Here is a 22,209-nt window from a genome sequence, read left to right as displayed (position 1 = left end):
CTAATTTATTAACCATAAAAATATTTAATAATTAATAGTCAAAAAATCACAGACAGAAATTCTAGTTTATACATTCGTCTAAATTTTTTTTCTCTAAGTTTCTGACATGTTCTTCTTCCAGCACAGCAAACTGCAGTTGGCGTAGCCTTGGTGCGCTTCCCTCTTTGTCGTCTTCACGCTAATTACTGAGTCAATTGCTAAAGCAGTAGCTCGTTGCCCTATGTGTGTCAGTGGCTTTGTCTTAACTCAGCTGCTAGCCCATGCGTAGCCCAACACGTTGTTGCTAGTTATATATACACACGCACACGAAGGTTGTCTGAAAAGTTTCCGACCTCAACCTGAAGATGGCATCACTCATCAAAAAAAAATTGGGGAATGTGTTCACGCATGCTTTGGAATGTATTCAGTGAAATTCCTGCTATTTCGGACGTGCATGTGTTTTTTTTTTTTTTAAATCGTTTGAGTGAGTCGATTCGCATGTTTTTGTGTAAATGAAAAAACTGAGTATCGAGCTGTCATTGAATGTTTGTTTTTGAAAGGCACTACGCCTTGTTTTGACGCTGCGTATGCTTAGTCCAGCCTTAAGTATAAAATAAGGGTGTCGTGACAAAACTGTGTTCAGTATGAAATACAACGCTGAATTTTGGTGATAAAAAAAAACCTTTAAAAGTTAATATCTGAAAGAAAAATTTTTGTTTCCTAATTTCCTTTTCAGGTCATTATTACGGTTTTATTACAATGATCATTAGAGTTTTTTTTCTTTCACTACGTAAACATAGCATATTACAAGTTTTCTGTGTTGTGTTACAAATGTGGTAGTATATTAAAAGAAGTTTACATGAGTAATTGTGACACTCTCGCTTGTACCTTTGAATATATATACTGTATAGAAGTCGCGAGTGGATAGGATTTACTCTACGTTTTTCAGAAGCGTATGATGAGCAGCTAGGGAACTTCACCGCTGCAGTGCGCTGCCGTAACGCCCTTTATCGTCTTAGTTGTTATTTACACGTTAGAGCGCAGCACTGTCGCCCGCTGCCATTCCCCGCCACAGCCCCCCCCCCCCTCACCCAACATTCACTGCAGTTCAAGGTCGTTCAACAGGATTTTGTGCATCACAAAACTGTATGGATGAGAGGTAGGGTAGAGGGTGGGTGGAGGACAACGCGTGTTTGAGGGAGGGTGGGGAAGGGGTGTTTGAAGAGTTCGACACTTGTCCGCTAGGGACCACCACAAGTCGATGCCCTAGAGATGGTGGCGATTGCGGCGGTGAATTAACCAACTACCTCAAAACCGTATTAGAAATTTTAACCTGGGCTGGCAACTTCTATACAGTATACATATTCAAAGCTTGTACGCAGTTTAGGAATGCATAGGAATCAACTTCTGCAGTCCCTTGTAGAGGCTTGCCGCCGGCCGGAGAGCGGACAGTGCGACTGGAGAGGGAGCTTCGCCGCGCCGCCGCGTGGGGCGCGACTGTCCACGGTGGTCCCCCGGTGTGTTGCAGTGAAGCCCGTGTCGGTGCACATCCTCACGAAGGAGAAGCAGGTGTCGGCGGAGCGCAAGTACGAGGTGGAGTGCCGCAGCGCCGGCTCGCGGCCCGAGGCCATCATCACCTGGTGGAAGGGCAGCCGCCAGATCAAGAGGATCACCAAGACGGTGAGATCCTACCCCCAGGCCTCAGCTCAACTCTGCTTCAGGTTGGGAACTTCACTATTATAGGCTTGGCACACTTAGACGATTCACCGCCATATCAAGAGGATCGCCAAGACGGTCAGATCCTACCCCAGGCTCAGATCAACTCTGCTTCAGGTTGGGAATTTCACTATCATAAGCTTGGCACACTTAGACGATTCACCGCCATATCAAGAGGATCGCCATAAGATGGTGAGGTCATACCCCAGGCTGAGATCAACTTTGCTTCAGGTTGGGAACCGACGGTATTATAAGTTTGGCACCTTCGGATGTTTCGCCTCCAGATCAAGAGGATCACCAAGACGGTGAGATCCTATCCCAGGCTGAGATCAACTTTGCCTCAGTTTGGGAACGACAGCATTGTAAGCTTGGCACCTTCGGATGTTTCGCCGCCGTATCAAGAGGATCGCCAAGGTGGTATGCTTCTTCCCAGGTTAAGATTAACTCTACTTTAGGTTGGGAACTTAACTATTATAAGCTTGGCACACTAAGACGATTCACACCCGTATCAAGAGGATCGCCTTGATGGTGAGATACTTTCCAAGTTAAGATCAACTCTAATTTAGGTTGGGAGCATCGCTGTTTCATGTTTCGCCCCTCTTATGTGTTTCGACGCCCGATATAGGGTCAACGATACTGTGAGATCGTTTACGAGTTAAGATTAACTATTATTAAGGTTGAAAACATGACTGTTATAAGTTTGGCACCTTTCGTTGTTCCACTGCCTTATCAAGAGGATATCCAAGACAGTGACACTCTTCCCAGGTTAAAATCAACTCTACTTCAGGTTGGGAACAACAGTATCATAAAGTTTGGCACCCTTGAATGTTTCACCACTAGATCAAGAAGATCGCCAAGGTGGTTTGCTTCTTCCCAGGTTAAGATTAACTCTACTTTAGGTTGGGAACTTCACTATTATAAGCTTAGCACACTTCGACGATTCACCGCCATATCAAGAGGATCGTCAAGATGGTGATATCGTTCTCAGGTTAAGATTACCATTATGTTAAGTTAGGAAGATATTTATTTTTAAGTTTGGCACTCTTACATGTTTCACCACCAGTACAATAGGATAATCAAATTGGCGAGGCACTTCCTAGGTTAAAATAATTTTTACTTTGACAGTTGAGAAACGCAGCGAAAGTTTCCTTGAACCGTTCTTATCTGGCAATAAAGTTAAAATTTATTGTGTTCAATGTTTCCGTAGAATGTTGAAAATAAAGAATGTCGCCCAGCTTCTAGTGTTTATCACACGAAGCTTACATACAGTCTTCAGAAACCCGAGCTAGATTATCTTATAGGTGTCAGGGGTTTTTGATCTGACTCCTGGGGAACGCATTAGTTTGTGTGACGTACACACGATATTTAAAATGTACAATTTAAAACTATGGCTAAACAAACGGAGCATGTAGAGGAGGCGGAGATGCCAATGGACATATGTCGGTAAATTCTCCGATTTATCGGTAGAGCTGTTAACTATATACATCAGGTACACTTGATACATGGAATGCCATATCCACAAGGTACACATCTAAGCATACATATTTTGTGCTTTTCACTCTGGCCAAGACCACACACAGAGGGACGTAGCCAGGGGGGGTTAGGGGTTCAACCCCTCCCCCCCCCCCTTAGCCCCAAATCTTTAATTAATTTCTTATTCATCACTGAAACAAATTTCATATTAAAATTAATAAAAATTTTACCATTACAATATTTAAATTTAAGAACCGAAAAATGATAAAATAGCACTATTTTACACCTTAAAATCCTAATTTTCCCGGGGTAGGACCCCCGGATCCCCCGCTTTAATACGGGGGGGGGGGAAGCTTCTTAACACCCCCAATACACAAATCCCGGCTACGCCACTGCACACACATAGCATTCCACTTAAAGACGTATCCGGTTTGTGTCATCGTACGATAGCTCTCTAGAGATAAACATAATTATTTCTGGATCTTGGTCCACCGACAAATTCTTTATTGGCTACACTTCATATTATGTTCGTATGCCTATGGTCTGGAAATGTCTTAGAGATACAACTACTACAATCGATAATTTAATTACAGTTTAGTTTGTGGAGTCACTCCCCGATGAGTCCCAAAAGGGGGGCATCCTAACAAGTTTAGCGAACACGACGGTGGCAAACGGGTCTTTGTTTTCGTGACGGGGGATATGGACCCTTCTTGGCTGTCTCGCAGTTCTCGGAGGACGGCGGGCAGAATCTCAGCATCCTGAGCTTCGTGCCGGTCATCGACGACGACGGCAAGTACCTGACGTGTCGCGCCGAGAACCCAGCCATCCCCGACAGCGCCCTGGAGGACAAGTGGCGTCTCAACGTGCAGTGTGAGTGCGCTTTCGGCTCCGTCTCGCACGTGGTATATCTTTCCTTTAGACTGTGCAAGTCCGCGTTGTTGGGCACTGGTAACAGTGTCAGGCGTGTAAAAGACCCATCTTTCTCCTAACCACGACCACACCCTAACGGGATTATATGCCTGGGGGAGTATTGGTGAATTTATGAGGTGTGGACCTAAGTTTCATGTTCAAGTCCGCGTGGAGGTACTGGACCAGTCCATGACACACAAAATCACAGGCGTACATTAAAAGTTTATTATTTCCATCTTAATAATTTGTTGAAGTAGCTTGGCTTCTCTGTTGTAGCCGTGTCCTTGGCGAATAATTCACCGAAATTTCGGTCGACATTGCAGTCGCCATCATCAGGGAGCAGTTACCTGCACTACAGTTGACCGAAACGTCGGTGAATTATTCGCCAAGGACACGGCTACAACCCAGAAGCCAAGCTACTCTAGACAATGGCCGTGAAAGCCTGCGAACATTATTAATAATTTGTTATATTCTTGTTCAATCTGCTACTGTCTCTGTAGTGAGTGATGCTGATTAGTGAGTGATGCTGGTGAGTGATTTATACGCATAAAAATAGGAGAAAATAAATACAATAAACAAATAAAAAATACATATATTCAGTAGAGCCCTAGAACTGGATACGCAATTTTTTTAAAACAAAAAAAATGCTCTTTAACTGAAGTTATATTTTGACGATTTGATAATGACAGTTTTTTTTAGGCAAGGAGTTCAATTTGAAGAAAAAATAACTATCTGATGGAGATCTCATAAAAATTTTGGCATCACATAATTAATTTTTGCATTCCTACCATATAATTAGCAAAACACAATGATAAATAATAAAAAAAAATTAACTACAAAGTTCCCTTGATTTTTTTCTTCCAGATATGCCAGTGGTGACGCTTAAAATGGGATCCAGCCTAAATCCGGACGACATCAAGGAGGGCGATGATGTTTATTTCGAGTGCAACATCAGAGCCAACCCCAAGCCTTATAGGCTGGCTTGGTACCACAATGTGAGTTCTCTCTCTTCCCTGAAAAATATTTTTATACATAAGTAAAATTATACTTTCTCCTCTATTACTAGTGTTATTTATGTGTCATTAACTATTTCATACATGACACATCAAATATAATTAAATTAACATAAAAAATTGTAATTAACGAGGTGCTGCAATAATAAAAATTGGGACTCCATTTTCGGAGGGTCCAAGTTGATTCCGAATTTGGCTTCCCAATTAGATACTGAAATAACATCTCGTAAAACATTAAAATAGTTTCTTCCAATAGGCCATGGCCTATTACTTTCTCAGTAATATAGTTTTTGTATGCTTTTTTTTGTATTCGTGTCTCGAAGGCTTTTTATGTCGAAGAGATATCAACCCATGATTCACTGTGTCACATACATGTTATACCTAATTTGTGATTCATACCTCCTCGTGGTGGTCACATGGTTTGACCACACAAGGCAATAGACCATTCTGAGGTCTGATGTCGACCAGACATCAAACCCTGATTCATTTTCTCATGGACATGTTATAACTAATTCGTTATTCGTATCTCGTCGTGGTGGTCGATATCTGATGTTTGATTTCGACCAGACATCAAACCCTGATTCACTATCTCATTCACATGTTGTACCTAATTCTTGAGGTGTGTCCGCTCGTGGTGGCCATAAGGGTACATGTTCACTCTAGGTAATAGGCTACGTCTGATGTCTGAAGGCTGTGCTGTATCATTGAGACGTACTTTTGACCTGATTCTTGATTCTTATCACCTCATAGTAGTCGTAGAGTGCAGGATCTCCCCAGGCATGTCTGGTGTCTGATGTCTGCGAGACATCGTACACTTATTCAATCTCTCACATACATGTAATGATTGATTCTTGATTCGTATCTCCTGGTTGTGCTTGCAGGGGTCTGATCACTCCACTAAATAGACCAAGTCGATTCACCATATTTGATGTCTGATGCCAACTAGGCATCAGACCCTTATTTACTCTCTCACACGCGTGCTGTACATGGTTCTTGATTCGTACAACCTCGTGGTGGACAAAAAGGCGAGGTCAATCCAGGCCATAGACCATATCTGACATCTAATGTCGAAGAGATATCACAGACACATAGTATGAACAGTACTTAATTTTTGTTACCTTCTTCCACAAGCTCACACACGCCTAGCTGGATTGTCGTTTCCGTTTAATGCCAATGTTTGCCGCTGAGGCGTGAGATCACTTCATGAGAATGATGGTATTGTTTATTTTAAAATATCTAGGTAGAATACTTCCTGGTATCCCAAATCATCTCGGCATTGAGACGTCAAACCTTGATCCACTCTTTGAGATGAACACGGATGCCTGAGTCTAAGTTATTTTTTTTTCTCCTTTCACGCAAGTGAATTGTCGGATGTTGACACCAATGGTGGTCACAGGAGTGCGAGATGCTCTGAGTGTTCAATTCATTTTTCTCCTTTCACGCAAATGGATTTTCGGATGTTGACACCATTCATGGGCGTCGCAACCGGGGGGGACGGGGGGGGGGGGGACACGTCCCCCCCAATAATAAAAGTCTTCAATTTCGTCCCCTCCAATAGTATATTTAGTTTCGTAGTTATATTAAAAATATGATTTCTGTGATATAACCCATATGTTGCGCACGAAGCATTTATTTCCAATCGTGGTAATGTGAGCACTTTTTAATTCAATCTTCGTGTAAAATCAAAATCAGGTCCGGTACCGAGGAGAGATACTAGGATAATAGTGAATATAATGACTTTATTACTTATTGTACATAACTTTATTACTTTGTGTACATGTGCGAAATATTCTTAATACTGCTGCGGCATTTAAGTGTAACATTCAGGTTTCTCCTGATGTTTGAATTAATGATTTTGTGTGGATATAGCACGAGCAGATAATGTTAACTGTATTTTTTTACAAATTTGTTCTCTGAAAATATTTTTTATAAAAAATAAATTATATATTGCAACCAACATTAATTAAAATATTTATAAAAGAAAAATGCCTAAAAACCACCTTTTTGCATCTTCAAACCCCAAATTTTTCCGGCCCCGCTTTTTTCCAGGGGATGGATATTCCTCAAGAACTAAATCAATTGAAGTCCCCCCCAAAAAAATATATCTTTGCGACGCCCATGCACCATTGGTGGTCACAGGGTAGCGATATCCTGAGTGTTCGTTCCTTTTTTCTCATTTAACACAAGTGGAATGTCGGGTGTTGACGGTCAGTGGTGGTCGCAGGGGCGCGAGATGCACCACAACGTGTCGGCGGGAGTGATCCTGAGCGACCAGAGCCTCGTGCTGCAAGGAGTGACCAAGCACTCGGCGGGCGAGTACACGTGCCTCGCGGCCAACATCGAGGGCAAGGGCTCCAGCAACCCCGTCATGCTGCGGGTCATGTGTGAGTTGCGAACCTCTTTTGTGTGCGTGACTGTTTTAACAGTTCCAAATTGTATGTACTCGCATATAAGTCTGTCCGCGGAGTCCACGCGTGACATGTGCGACTTTTTAGTTATTTGGTATGGATAAAGATAAGTTATTTACATTTTCAATCACAATTTTTTCACATAAAAAATGAATGTGTTTTAAATAGTTAATTGCACAAATTAATAACTATTTTTTCACATGAATAAATAAATGGTAAATACTTTAAATAAAATAAAATAAATACCGTACCGTCAATCGCTAGCAGTCACGAAAACGGAGGAGTAGACAAATACAAGCAGCGTTTCGAGAATTTCGTAGCATCACTGCTGTGTCATTTTTACATCATCCCTGCCGTCACAACTAGCATATAGCATGCTATGCTATTTACCTGTCCAACCACCTGGCCGTTTTTCCATTCGGTCGCTTGTGCATTAGTTGGAGTGACGTCGCCGCTGACGCACTCTCCTCCTCTGCCGGTTCCCCCACCACGTACCTAACTATTCCCCTTCATGCGATCGGAATTTTCGTAACGCTTAAATTTTTGTAGCCATCTCAGCAAAGAAGTTTCACTTCAGAATACATAACTGCTTTTTTTCGGGACAATTTGCACTCTATTTGACATTACATTAACTATTTTGTATTTGGTGTATGCTCTTAAATTTGGGCTTCCTAGATGCTTAGAATTTTTTTGTAATAATTTTTTTAGTAATTGTATCTGTATTTTTTTATTAAATAAACTATATATAAAAAATATATTTTCTCTATACTTGAAAATATATACATGGAATCAAAAAAATCGTTAACAAAAGTTTCAAATACATTACCAAAATTATATTCTGAAAAGTTAAATTAAAAATAAAATTTATTACATTATCCATTTTAGGCATCAGGTAGTGCGATCCCATAGAACAAGTTTCACTAAATGTAAGAGTTTTAAATTACTATGAATCTACCTTCTGATACAAAGTTTCATGCTTAAAAAAATGTATCTAATAAACATTAAAATAAGATATTATGCATTTTTAAAAAAATATATATTTTTAGAAGAAAACGATTTTATTAATAGTGTACAGCTCATACCTATTTTCAGCTACCGTGAACCATTTTTTTCGGTTACACTGTACCGTTGTATGAGTTGCCCTGTGGCCTTGCACCGTGAAGCCCGCCACCAGAGCCATGTCGAGCACCGCGCCGTGGCGGGTTGCAGACGCGCCCGCCTGCCGCGAGGAGCGCGAGGAGCTGCTGGGCGCGCTCAAGCACGAGACGGTGTCGCTCAAGTGCGAGGTGGACGCGAACCCGCCGCCCGCCAGCTTCCACTGGACCTTCAACAACTCGGGCGACCTGGCCGAGGTTCCGGCGTCCAAGTTCACAGCGTCGGGCGGCGTGTCGCGCCTCAACTACACGCCGGCCTCCGACATGGACTACGGCACGCTGGCGTGCTGGGGCAGCAACGCCGTGGGGCACCAGCGGGCGCCGTGCATCTTTCAGGTAGTGGCCGCAGGTAACTCGTGGGCACACTTAGACACCGGAGAGTACTCTTTCCCTATTCGCTGTTCATCCCCGGACCCTACGTCTCCCTGACATTCCTCACTCAACTCCCCTAAGGCCGAGTGCACGGGGGTAGAGAAGTGGTAACCGCTCCAACTCCACCACCAGTTACAACATTGCAAATTAGGCTCAGACAAGACGTAGCAAACATCCATGATGGTTGAATGTCACCCATTTTATCGAATTGCTTGCTGCAGTTATGCTTGTGAAAACGCAGGAACGATGCGCTAGGCTTAACCAGAAGAGTAAAGCTTTTTAAGTAAACCTGATTTTAAATGTCATGGAATTCGAAGTTTTGATATGGTTACCACTTCTTCATCTCCTTCGAAAGCCTCTTTCACTTTAATAATATTTATTTGTTTAATGTTGTAATTTGTTTTTAGCTTTATTACATAGAAAATGACATTAATATCAACTTTTTTGTATAGTTGAATCAGGTTATTGGTCATTTGTAATTTATACGCCTCAAATGTTTTACCTGAAACTTTAAATCTAGAACACCATTGTCTGTGAATGCTTAGGTTGCTCCCATCCAACTTATTGGCTGAATATTAATGATCATAAACTTAGAAATCTTTCGCTCACTTGATTAATCCCTATTTTTGTGTGAGAAAAATTGTCCATGCCACTCACCAATTAAATAATACAGCTTAAATTTTGTACTAACTCCTATTTCTTTTGAACTCAATGTTGTACATAAGTGTGGTGAAGTTTACCATGTTCTCAACATGCATACATATGGATTATTTTGTACCGGAAATCGCAATCATATCTCAATTTCGGAAGGCCAGCATGCTAAAAGTACAGTCACTAAAATCCCCTGACTCTCATTTAACTACATATTCGCATAAAAGTTAACTAAAGGAGGGAAACTCTGCCATGTTTCTTCCCTAACTAAAATTAAATACACCAAGGAAAACAGTTGTACCAGTAACACTGGGCGTTGTTGATATGCAAATTCATTCAACCAGATCTTAACGTCTCAGAACTTCTTTGATAGAGCCAATGCGCAGTTTTTCTCTGAATGGTGGATGGCACAGCCTATTGAAGGCAAAGCCTTTCTACAAAATACATGCAGCCAACCAAGGAGTGAGTTCGTTACATCGGAAGGACTGACAGCAATTCCCAGTTTGTATTATTGCTGGATGCCATTATTTTCATGACTTTTCTTGTAGTCTTAGTTTCAAGAAATACGTCTGGTAGCGCCATATTGTGGCGTACAGATAGGCTCCTAGGAAACATTTTGCGAGGCCTCTTACATTCTCTTACCAAATAAAAGTAGAATCGAAACAAACTTCTATGAAGCTAGTGCAAACCAGTTGAATTATTATCTATTTCCAGAATAATTACTCGAACAACAATAACGGGTCGGGGTTCTCGTTCCTTTCCGGCTAAAATAATTGGTAATTTTAAATTACTTTGCTTTTAGAAGGGCTTTATTTTCTCAAATATAATACATCTTTAACAACAAATAATAATTTTAGAATCCTAAAATTTTAAGTTTAACTATTTTTGACTACCATGTATAATGCTCTTGTAATTCTAGGGAAAGTAGATTAGGAGCGAAATGTGGTTACTGCCCCCTTCCTTTCCATCACAATATAGCACTATTCAGAAGGAATTGTCCCATCTGAGCTTCCTCTTCCACTTCTGTGCCGATGTCCCTCGAGGAGACGCGTCAGAAGAAAGGTCCAAGAAAGACCCTCGAACACACGGAACGACGATCGCATGCCAAAAATGAGAATAATTTATATTCCGGACCGCCCGAAGGGCGATCCATATGCTAAATAGGAACCGACCCTTCCATTCATCCTTCTAGATCAGAAAGCGATCGTCTGATCCTGCAGTGCGCCAGGCTCCGCTCGGTTTTTGAGATCCCGGGGGGGAACTGAACGCTGCAAGTCGAAAAGCTGCATGCTAGTTCATTACACTCATTGTGTGTACGAAACGTTGACGCTCTAGCCCGTGTGAAGTTTTAGCCAATGTGCCTGAAGCGAACGCTCTGGCCTTAAGCCTGTCTTAAAAATTTACGATACAGGAAATAACATGTTGCAGTTGCATCGGATATTTACGATCATTTCCCTCTCAGTGCTTAATGCACCCTCTGCACGTATTTGCTGGCAGCTCTATCAGATAATTAAAATAGCATGTGGGTGACACTGTTGCACACATCCCCTATCCTATTTTAATCTCTATAACCCATTTAACTTCCATAGTGAGAACATTATATTATGATAATAATCCTCCCTTCCACACTCCAATATCACATGCACCCTTTACTCCACATTTTCTTATATTTGATATAATTTATAACACATTTTTATACCAATCATTTTCCCTTTGCCTTTATGGCCTCTAAGTGGCATCGGATGATTACGACCGAAACCAGCTTATTAAGTTTCATAGCCTGTGTACAAGGCATTTCTTCTGTGATGGCAGTGGTATCGGGTGTTTACGATAACAACCCACTTATTAAGTTTCATACCCTGTGTAGTAGATATTTCATCTGTTACGGTAGTGGTATAGGATGATTACGATAGAAACCTGCTTATTTAATTTCATACCCTGTGTACTAGATCTTCCTTCTGCTAAGGCAGTGGCATCGGATGATTACGATAGCAACCCGCTTATTGTTTCATACCCTGTGTACTAGATCTACCTTCTGTGAAGCAGTGGCATTGGATGATTACGACAGAAACCCGCTTATTAAGTTTCATACCCTGTGTACTAGATATTCCTTCTGTGATTGCAGTGGTATCAGATGATTACGACAGCAGCACGCTTATTAAGTTTCATGGCCTGTGACTTAGATATTCCTTCTGTGAAGTCAGTAGTATCGAATGATTATGATGGAAACCCGCTTATTAAGTTTCATACCCTGTGTACTAATATTCCTTCTGTGACGACAGTGCTATCTGATTACGAAAGCAACCCTCTTATTAAGTTTCATAGCCTGTGTCCTAGATCTAGCTTCTGTGATGGCAGTGCTATCTGATTACGACAGCAACCCGCTTATTAAATTTCATACCCTGTGTCCTAGATCTAGCTTCTGTGATGGCAGTGGTATCGGATGATCACGACAGCAACCCGCTTAATAAGTTTCATGCCCAATGTACTAGATGTTCCTTCTGTGATGGCAGTGGCATCGGATGATTACGATGACGTTCCCCCTGTGCCCGGCGCGTGTCGGCAGGCCGGCCGTTCCCGCTGGTGAACTGCTCGGTGGCCAACCAGACGGCCGACTCGCTGCACGTGGAGTGCGCCGAGGGCTTCGACGGCGGCCTGCCGCAGAGCTTCCTGCTGGAGCTGCTGGAGCTGCCCGGGCTGAGGCAGCGCTTCAACGTGACGGTGGCGCGCGGCCCGCCCGTGTTCGACGTGTTCGGCACCGACCCGGGCGCCAGCTACCGCGCGCGCCTCTACGCCGTCAACGCCAAGGGGCGCAGCGAGCCCGTTTTCATAGAGCCCGTCACCTTCAAGGGCGTCGCCAAGTTTCTGGGTGAGTGCGTCACCGGGCGTCCTTATCACCCGCCGCTAGAGTTGTCCTATCCCTAGAGACCGGAAAAATTCGCGAATTCATTTCGCGATAGGCTAAAATACAATTAGTTATACCTCAGTGCTGCCTCTGCTATTGGCTCACAACTCACCTGGATGAAGCTGGGCCACTGAGAAACACCCGACCAAAGCTTTATCGAATCACAGGCTGCTACGTTGGGACGTCTCACAAGACAACAGCCAATGAGTGGGTGGCATTTGACCGAGTGTAGCGTAGAACTGTGGAGTTCATCCTGCAGGTCATTGAACCCGCGAATTTTTCCGGTCCCTACCTATCCCTAGGGGCAGGCATTTTTCGCAAAATACGGTATACGCAAACCAGCGGTTTCTTCCTTGCGATTGGCGGCTACCCGCTACCTTATTCGACCGGGCCACTCAGGATTAATTTACTTTCCGCACTGAATTATTTTGATTGGTGTTGTAACGCTCCACGTGTGCCTGAAAGAAACTTACCCAACCACTTCACACAGACGATGCTATAGGGTTTTTAACTTTCAGCTAGACTTGGAATTTTTTTCCTCGCAAAATATGCATGCTCCCCCTACCTATCACTAGATCATGTGTAACAATTTAGCTATCGGTACACGGCAATCGGTGGCAGTCATCCCGTGACTGGAGCGGAAGTCACATGGTAACCGCGGCGCCGCCATCTGTGGCGGATGGCGCTAACCAAAGGTCATATGAGAAAAGGGAAACGTCAACGCTGTAACTGTTTAAACTAATTTTCCACATGCAGAAAAATTTCATTCGTGGGCAAGGACTGGGTGTTGTGTCCTTCCTTCAAACAACTTACTGCGGAAGGCAGTATAAGCCACTGCAGAATCATTTTACCTAGTGCACCCTCGTCACGCCATGATCATCGCCACGTGACATGGCAGAGAAGCCAAACAAGTGATCATCCAATCATTATCTTTTATATTCATCAGATTGCTATAACTTTTCCGCACACGGTTTAAAACATAATATTGTCCATCGCAAGAACTAGTGAATTTTTCTCACAGACATATGATGCTTTTTTTCTTATTACACTATAATTATTCCATAAAATATAATTACGTAATTAGTTTTTCAAAGGACCTAGCTAACCAGCCATTTTCGATAATTTTTTTCTGAAATTAGGAAAAAAGATACCTGTCAGAGAACTACACTCGTTCGAAGGATATAAGAGTTATAATATAAGGCGTGTATATATATATATCTTCAGATAAGAAAGACTTTTGGTACTATGAATGATAAAATAAGTGGTGTTCATCGTTTAATCCTAGTTTTTAATGTTCTTAAATAAATAAATGATTTATTTATATTTAAATTAGTAGGCCCTATAGTTGTTTGATGATTTTATTATTACATTTTTTTAATCAGATATCTACATTTTTAGCAATAATGTTGGGTTACAAATCAAGGCTTTTCATCTTCTTAGTTTGTTTAGTAAATTTTCGTTTTTTTTAAATCCAAGGATGGGATATGAAAACGATTTCTAAAGTTAGAGAATAATACATTATTTGACTATGTCAAAATACACAACTACAAAATTTTATGAAAATGGTGATATCTGTTAACGCAAAAAATATAATCATTTTTCTCTTTGTTGCCACCTCAAATGTGTTTATATATATATTTCATAAAACTTTTATTTAAAATGTATGTGTATAAAGTAAAATACGCGTGTATCATCTCCTGATTTACTGTATTTGTATATGTTATGTTTATATTTTATAAAACCACACTTACACCTCTCTAATATTATTTGGAATTAAAAATATAGAATATGTATTCTTTTGTGTTTTCCTTGTTTCTCATCTTCCTTCCTTAAGACTAAATATTAAGTACTCGTAGTTTTATAACTGTTAAGGCGTCTATTTTTCGGATTTATTAAAAAAAAATCTATTCGAAACTCCTGTACCGTTCCTACGAATAGTTCAATCATATGAGAGTTTATTTCTAATGCAGCGGTTATCTTCACAACGACCTGAACGCAAGCTATTTGTAATTTAAATATGCGTAATTATAAAATTAATACTTTTTTATTTAAGGTTTGGTTTTAGTTATTTAGAATTATTTTGTTTATATTCTATTTTAGTTTAAAATATTTAATTTAATAATTCAAGAAACTTTCGCATTTCATAATTATTGTTGATCATAGTAGACATGAATAAGAACTCCTTCCAACCGCCTTCGTTTAAGACGGTGATCGTAATAAATGAGGCTTGGTTAACATTTTTTATGCTCCAACCCTTGCAAGGAAGGACATCCCCGAATCTGCGGCAGAGCATAAATAATACACGAGAGGAACTAAATTGAGAAGAAAAACAAAGAAATGGAGAATGATAAAATAATGGTAGAGCTTGAAGAGACCGCATTTATTTCACTCCATGTGTCAGCCAACAACAACTAAATGATTTTTCTTTTAAACCACTTGAATGCAAATATAATCTCGGAATGGTGTTCTATCTGCTGGACCATCGCGAACAATAGAGGGACTGGAAACATCATAAAAATGTAATTGATGGTGTAGCCAACCATGTTATTCCACTGAAAATTATTATAAAAAGGGGGGGGGGGGGTGTTTGTCTGTAAAGTCGGTTTACGGACGATAATATTACGTGATAACGTCAATAAGAAAACATTGATGAAAAATTGCATACTTTTTTAATTTTCAAATATTATTTACAGTTTTTGCAAATTTAATTGAAATAAATCTTTTAAATATAATCACGAACAATTAGTTAAAAATCCCGCCTTAACCTTTCTGATATTATGTAAGATTTTCTCGCACGGTGGTCGGCCGGTTCTTGCACGCTCGGCTCAGGCGGAACGTGAAAACTTTTCGTGCGTGCAGCCGGCGTTCATCGATTTATTAGACGTTATCACGTCAAAATTATTTGTAAACATTCACAAATGTAACTGCAGCAAGGCATTCATTTGAAAACAGAACTAGCTCTTGGATGTTTTTTTTTTCCATATGATTTTGGCTTTTTTATGTGTTGTTGACATATTTTTAACTAAGATGTCATGATACAGGCCGAGAAGGTCAATGCAGTCTTTTCAGTTGGCCACCTAAAAAAAATATAATGAAAATTTAAACGCTTCGTCAATATCTTGAGTTTATATGGTTAAACGGCGCATTATGTTTTATACACCTTAAGGTATCCCATGGCGATAATAGTCTATGAAGTGCTTGTAAGTATTAGTATTTGAAGTCAACTGGTTAGTTATTGAATAGCAAAAGGCTAACATTTAATAAAAAAAAATTAATAGCTTGAATGCAACTGGCTAGGAAGAATTGTAAAAATGCAATAATGAAGTAAATATTGCTAAACATGTATGATACCAACACGTTTGCAAAAATTTAACGTTAAATATCATATAATTAAATTTTGTTTAGCTGTACAAATATGAAAGGGGGGTAAGGGATCATTCTCATTTTGACTTCAAGTATTAACATGGCTAAGATAGCACACACTAGCTCCCTTACTTCTTACCTCCACGTGCTAGCCTATATACACTATGTTACTAATTGCAACATTTTTTTACCGTAAATATTACTTTTAACTTCGCAGAATTTTAAAATATTCAATTTATTGTTTATTTGTTTGTGTCGCGGACATAAACTTTTTTTTCACCGATACAAAAATAATTATTATTTAATGGCTGAGTGCATTAGAATATTTGTTACGAAATGGGAATCCAATTCCAATCAGTCGATGCCGCATACAACAGCTAGATTTATTAAAAATAAACCTTCTTCTGGCTGAACGTAAACAGATATATTGAACGACTTTCACATGTATCTCAATCTCTCAAACGAGATACTAAACCCAGACCTTTATTAACTGAAAGTGATGCCCTAGCAGCCTTGTCAACGAAGGTAATCGCCAGCAAGGCGCGCCAGCTAGAGTGGGCCGCACCAGCTAGTGTAGGGCGCACCAGCTAGTGCGGGGCGCACCAGCTAGTGTGGGGCGCGCCAGCTAGTGCGGGGCGCGCCAGCTAGTGCGGGGCGCGCCAGCTAGTGCGGGGCGCGCCAGCTAGTGCGTGGCGCGCCAGCTAGTGCTGGGTGCGCCAGATAGTGCTGGGTGCGCCAGCTAGTGTGGGGCGCGACAGCTAGCGAGGGGCGCGCCAGCTAGTGAGGGGCGCGCCAGCTAGTGCGTGGCGCGCCAGCTAGTGCGCAGGGCGCCAGCTAGTGAGGGGCGCGCCAGCTAGTGAGGGGCGCGCCAGCTAGTGCGTGGCGCGCCAGCTAGTGCGCAGGGTGCCAGCTAGTGCGGGGCGCGCACGCTAGTGCGGGGCGAAAGGGCCGCTGGCACACGCATATCAGCACTTTTCCTCTGCACATGCAAATTGGTTCGTAAAAATATTCCTGATGGGGTAAAGCGATCAGCTTTCCTCAAAAAAAAATAAGAGCCCCTTTTTCTTAGGAAGTGCTTCTGTTATAATGTTAGCACTTGGGACCTTACGACTTGGCGTTCAGCAAGCGCAATCTGTAATTAACTGCACGCAAATGAAAAATTAAAAGGCAGAGGGAGTGATAACTTTAAATTCAGTTAAAATTCATTAGTTATGAGGAACCGTTACCTGTAGTAAAATAAATAAATAAATAATACGAGCTAAGTATGATTAATATATGGTTGAAATGGAGAAAGTTGCCGTCGGAAACAATTGGACAGAAATGTTTTGGTTTATTATGACGTTTAACTTAAGAGCTAAAAATGAAAACAAAACAAAAAATTAAGTGTACGAAAAATATTTGGCAATATTTTTTTCTCGCGTGAATTGAAAATAGTTATATACATGCTTCAAAGTAGGTCTGTCTGACATTTAATACAAATCATATATATATATATATATGAAATTAAGAAGGCTGTAGAATATCACAAAATTCCTCGAAGTTAATGACGAACAACACAAAAATTGTATTTTATGGTTTTTTATTATTTGAATAATACAGCTGCGAATAGTTTTTACGATTTGAACCAAAAAAGAAGAAAACTGTTTTCGATGGTGAAATTGTGTTAAATTTTCCCATTTTGCTCACTTTTAACGACTAATACTCCAGGTATTTCACTATATAATGGTGCAATCTTTCACTTTAAATCTTTCCCTTTAACAGTGACTGTGCAGCTCAGAGTATTATCGCAGGTCAAGTAGGAGATGAAGATACTGCTTCAGCTTTAAATAATATTTTTCCGCGCTCATCAAAGTTAGGCATTTTTTTTCATTTGTGTTTATTTGGTTTTTATTTAAATGTTTTTTTCAATATAATTTAAATTATATTACTCGCACCAACTAAGGAAAGGAAAGTGTTCGTTAAAAATAATTCTTTATGAGTGTAAGCTCATTAGAATGCAATATAATAAAAAAACAATTTTTCGTTTGAGCTACGGTTATGCCATTTAGTTCAAAATAATGTTTATCTATGTTAATTATGTCTTGTATTTCTCGTGTTTCAAACTAAACAAGACTTAATTCAGACGTTACTTTCTTAAGTATTTTTCTTTAAATGCCATCTAGACTACGAACAAATACAAACCGTAAGACATAAAATGGGAATGGAGATATGTTACGGCAGCAGTATAAACAGAATGACGCTTGCTTAGCAGAAGCGGCGAATAAGAAAGGAAACATCACGTTTAGCGAACTTTTTGAATAATATTCTTGTTTGTATGTCGATGTAATTTCGTTCTGAAGCAGAAATTCATGAATAAAACAAAGGTGAAGTGTGCCGTATCTAGCTTGTCGTCTCCTGAGACGGGATAACATTATAAGTTTTAGGAAGTCTTTGCATAGATGGATTTTATGTAGTGGGGCGAGAAAACATTTCAAGAACTAATCCCCCCCCCTTCTCAAGCTATTTCAGTGACGTGAAAGTTTTCAAACAATATTATCAACCATGAGACACTTTTATGAAAACCAGTTTGAAGCAAAACCCACAACTTTAATCATTAAAATCTCACTAGGTGTGGTTTGACAGTAATTTAAAGTAAAAAGCTATTTCTGTTTATTTTTTGTTTTAGGGTGGAGGGGGAAGGAAAAAAAACTTAACATTTTAAAATCATTTTTAAATCTATGAATATTTCAGCGAGATTTTGCTAAAATAAAAACGAGTGTTTTCACTTACTGAAGTCACAAAATATTAAAATAACCACAGTTTAAATAAGCATGTATATTTCAATCACTGTTATTGGTAAAATTTAATTCCACGGAAATAGCTTGTTAATTTTGTACAGTTTCACTAGAAGATACACAGAAGTTATTTTTGCTCAAATGTGTTTATATATATATATATATATATATATAAACACACAGAGTGTAAACTCTTTATAAAATTACTCGATTTAACGACAAACTCCTTAAAACGTCGAAATTGCTTGACTTTGGTTGGTTTACCTTGTTTTCTATACAATAATACACTCTATATAGCGTCACGCTCACTCTATTTAACGACAACAATACGGCATTTTAAATCATTCGGCAGTATTTTATAAATTCTGAAATTGATAAGAACTGCAGCTGGCTACGTTCTTTTGTTTGCTGTTTTTTTGTTGTATTATCAATAAAATGCGTGCTTCCTCTCGATTCCTTTAAAAAAGAAAAAAAGAAAGATACTATCACTCCCTAGCGGTTATCTGTATTGTAATCTCTTTGTGATATCAGTATGAAGATTATTTGTTTTTCCTTTTACCTCCAGCGGCAGTTTCAAAGTTTTATTTAATTTATTTTTGGGTTTCAAAGCAAAATTTTTAAAAATTACTTCATAATAAAGACATTTATAAATATTTATCTGTGCCAAATTCCTTAAATTTTTTCCAAACCAATCAAACCAGTTTCCGTTGTCGCCCAATAAAACTGTTTAGTTTGAAAGAATCTACACTTATTTGATAAAGACATAGTTCTTAAAACTCAGTTTCTTTTTATTTATTTTCTCCTTCAAATACGCTCTAAAAGAAAACAAATTAATTTTGTTATTGTTGTTATTCAATCACTCTTAAAAGAACTGTTTAAGTAAAATCTCATTAATATCACAAATTTCTTTACCATCATAAAAACAGTATTTCATATATAGTTTTCAATATATATTACCGAATCGCATGACAAAGGAAAGTCTGTCTTGTCGTTTGGAAATGATGTTTTTTTTTCAATATACATTTTATAGTTATGTTTGTGCATAAAGTAAGAATTCGACCAATAACTCTGCTGCAGTTTATCACGAAAAAATAATTTGAACAAATGCATATGACTTGTGGTATATAGTGCTTCACAAAGCTGGTATACGTATTTGAAGTTGGAAGTGAACAACTTATTTTTTTTTTTCCAAACAAAAATAAAGGATGTAGTAAATCTAGAACACTGATTAACTGGATAACGTTTATTTGAATACGTGTATAATACCACTGCAAAAATTTTCACTGTCGTCAGATTATTTGGTAAAAAAATATTTGTGTAACATCACTATTTTCCATGTATATTTTTCTGACATGCAAGTAAATGTATTTTACACACATGTATGGGTATGTACGTGGATGCAGATACGTTATAATTTTGCTTGTAAACACATAACATTGGTAACCAAATCTAAGTATGAAGTTTCAACAACGGCCCGAACAACATCACGTGATCTTTCGTCGTACGGCCCCAAAAGCGCGAATGCGCGAGTGTGTGTGTTTTACCGTTAGAGTGTGTGTTATACCGTTAGAATCTACTCAGCATTTGGCTGATATCATTATCGGCACCCGTTAATCACCGCGTGCTAAGTTAAGGGAACGCAATCGACCCAGCGGCAAAAGTTCAGCGACACTCGTTTCCCCGCCGTGTCTCCGTGTCGGTGGAAGACAAACAAAAGACGGGACCCCCCCCCCCCCCCTTCCCGCCTTCTGTTCTGGCTTTCAGGCGTGAAACTTCCCACTCGTGGTAAGCGGTGCCGTGTTTGCTCGGCAATTACGATAGCGCGCGTGTTCTCCTAGATTCCGACCGGCGCGGCGTCGTGACGGTATTGACATGACATGACGAGCTGTCCCATGATCACGAAGGAGCGCGACAACAGAAACACCGCGTCTTCGTTAAAATGCGTATTTCAACCACGCGACAAACAGAACACAAACAAATTGATATAAAAAAATGTTTCTTGCCAATCGCATACGCTACCCATATAAGACAGCCATTAGCGTTTACGATTTTTTTTAACTAACTTGCTAGAGAAAAATTTTGTTTAATGTAGATTCAATAGTTATTTTAAAAACGTTACTGGACATATATTTTACAAAAATAATAATTGATTAAAAATTGCGCTTATTTTAACAACATTTGAAAACCAAATTGCAACACTAATTTCAGTTCCATCATGAACAAAAACGGGATGGAAATAGAAAAACTTTAATTACTACTACTTTTATCGCCCTGATGCAAAGGATGTTTTGAACGTGATTGTTTAGAAAAAAATATTTCATTCGTGTCGCATTCGTGTCATTGTGCCTGTCGCATTACGTACCTCAGAATCCAGAAAAACAAAATATATTGGGGCCAAATAAAACTCTGAAAAGTGCTAAAATATATTATTTCTATATATATTATTATTTTACCTCATCTATGGTTGTACACAAATTGTACTTGGTTACCGGCTCATTGCTCATGAGAATTGCGTAAAGTCCCAAACATTTGACGTTCTAAAGTAACAACAACCCAGTCTTGAAAATGTTTTCTCAAATTTTAACTCTGTTGATAACAAGTTCTTCGAAAAGCATTATTTAAAATAATGTTATGAAAATTGAAAAATGAATTAAATTTTATAAGTTAAAACAAAATATTTTTTAAAGTTACATAAGGTGCGGCAGGAAAGTGGTTGAATTTGAAAGTGATGTAAAGATTAAAAACATCATTATTCCCAAAATGTATTACCACCACCTTAAAGTACAGAGAACAGCATGTAAGGAACGTAAGGTTGTGTTGATTGGGTATGTTCCCCATTACATGAATTTATACTTGAACATGGACTTTAAGAATGATTGATTTATTTTTTCATATCAAATATATGTCAAGTTCCAGCAAACGGACAGTCGCCAATACTCGGTCTGGACAGTTTTAAGAACATGACTCTGCTAATGTTGCTGTATGCTTCCAAACAGGACAATCAAATAAATTCAAACATCATGAACTGTAAGATCGAGATATTGACTAGCAGAAATATTCCACCAAAAACTTATGCTTTCTGCCTAATACTTCACATTTGACTTACATCGTTCAACGTCTGAAAATGCTGGTAAAAATGTAATGGAGCACTTTCAGATCTCGGCAATAAGAATGTGTGCGGTTGAACGTTATTTCTAAGACACAATCAATGCAAAGTTACGTTTCGAAAATGCTTTTTTGACGTGACAACGTCTAATAAATCGATGAACGCCGGCTGCACGCACAAAAAAGGATGACTCATTGTCCCGTTACGCACATTGTCCCATTACGCACATTGTCCCATTACGCACATTGTCCCATTACGCACATTGTCCCGTTACGCTTTGTCCCTTTACGCTCATTGTGCGCTTGCGCCGCATCTATCTCTCTTCCACTCGATTGGAACAACCATCGATTTGACATTTTCGAGGCACATTAAACTTGAAACTCACC

The 22,209-nt window shown here is 39.5% G+C and overlaps 2 protein-coding genes across 2 annotated transcripts in view; one reads left to right on the top strand and one right to left on the bottom strand.

Moving 5' to 3' along the window:
• Positions 1–22,209, bottom strand: part of LOC134536131 (E3 ubiquitin-protein ligase sina-like) — a 932,635-nt gene that overhangs the window by 677,084 nt on the left and 233,342 nt on the right. The window lies entirely within an intron of this gene.
• The window catches only part of LOC134536129 (protein turtle homolog A-like), a 258,254-nt gene that overhangs the window by 212,990 nt on the left and 23,055 nt on the right, over positions 1–22,209 (top strand). The window contains exons 6-11 of the mRNA XM_063375714.1: positions 1,508–1,659; positions 3,894–4,038; positions 4,942–5,072; positions 7,315–7,474; positions 8,708–9,001; positions 12,242–12,544. Coding sequence (XP_063231784.1) covers positions 1,508–1,659; positions 3,894–4,038; positions 4,942–5,072; positions 7,315–7,474; positions 8,708–9,001; positions 12,242–12,544 — 1,185 coding nt within the window. The remainder of the gene's footprint in view (positions 1–1,507; positions 1,660–3,893; positions 4,039–4,941; positions 5,073–7,314; positions 7,475–8,707; positions 9,002–12,241; positions 12,545–22,209) is intronic.

Source organism: Bacillus rossius, chromosome 10 (genome assembly GCF_032445375.1).
Source record: "Bacillus rossius redtenbacheri isolate Brsri chromosome 10, Brsri_v3, whole genome shotgun sequence".
NCBI lineage: Eukaryota > Metazoa > Arthropoda > Insecta > Phasmatodea > Bacillidae > Bacillus > Bacillus rossius.
This window is presented reverse-complemented; position numbering and strand designations above follow the sequence as displayed.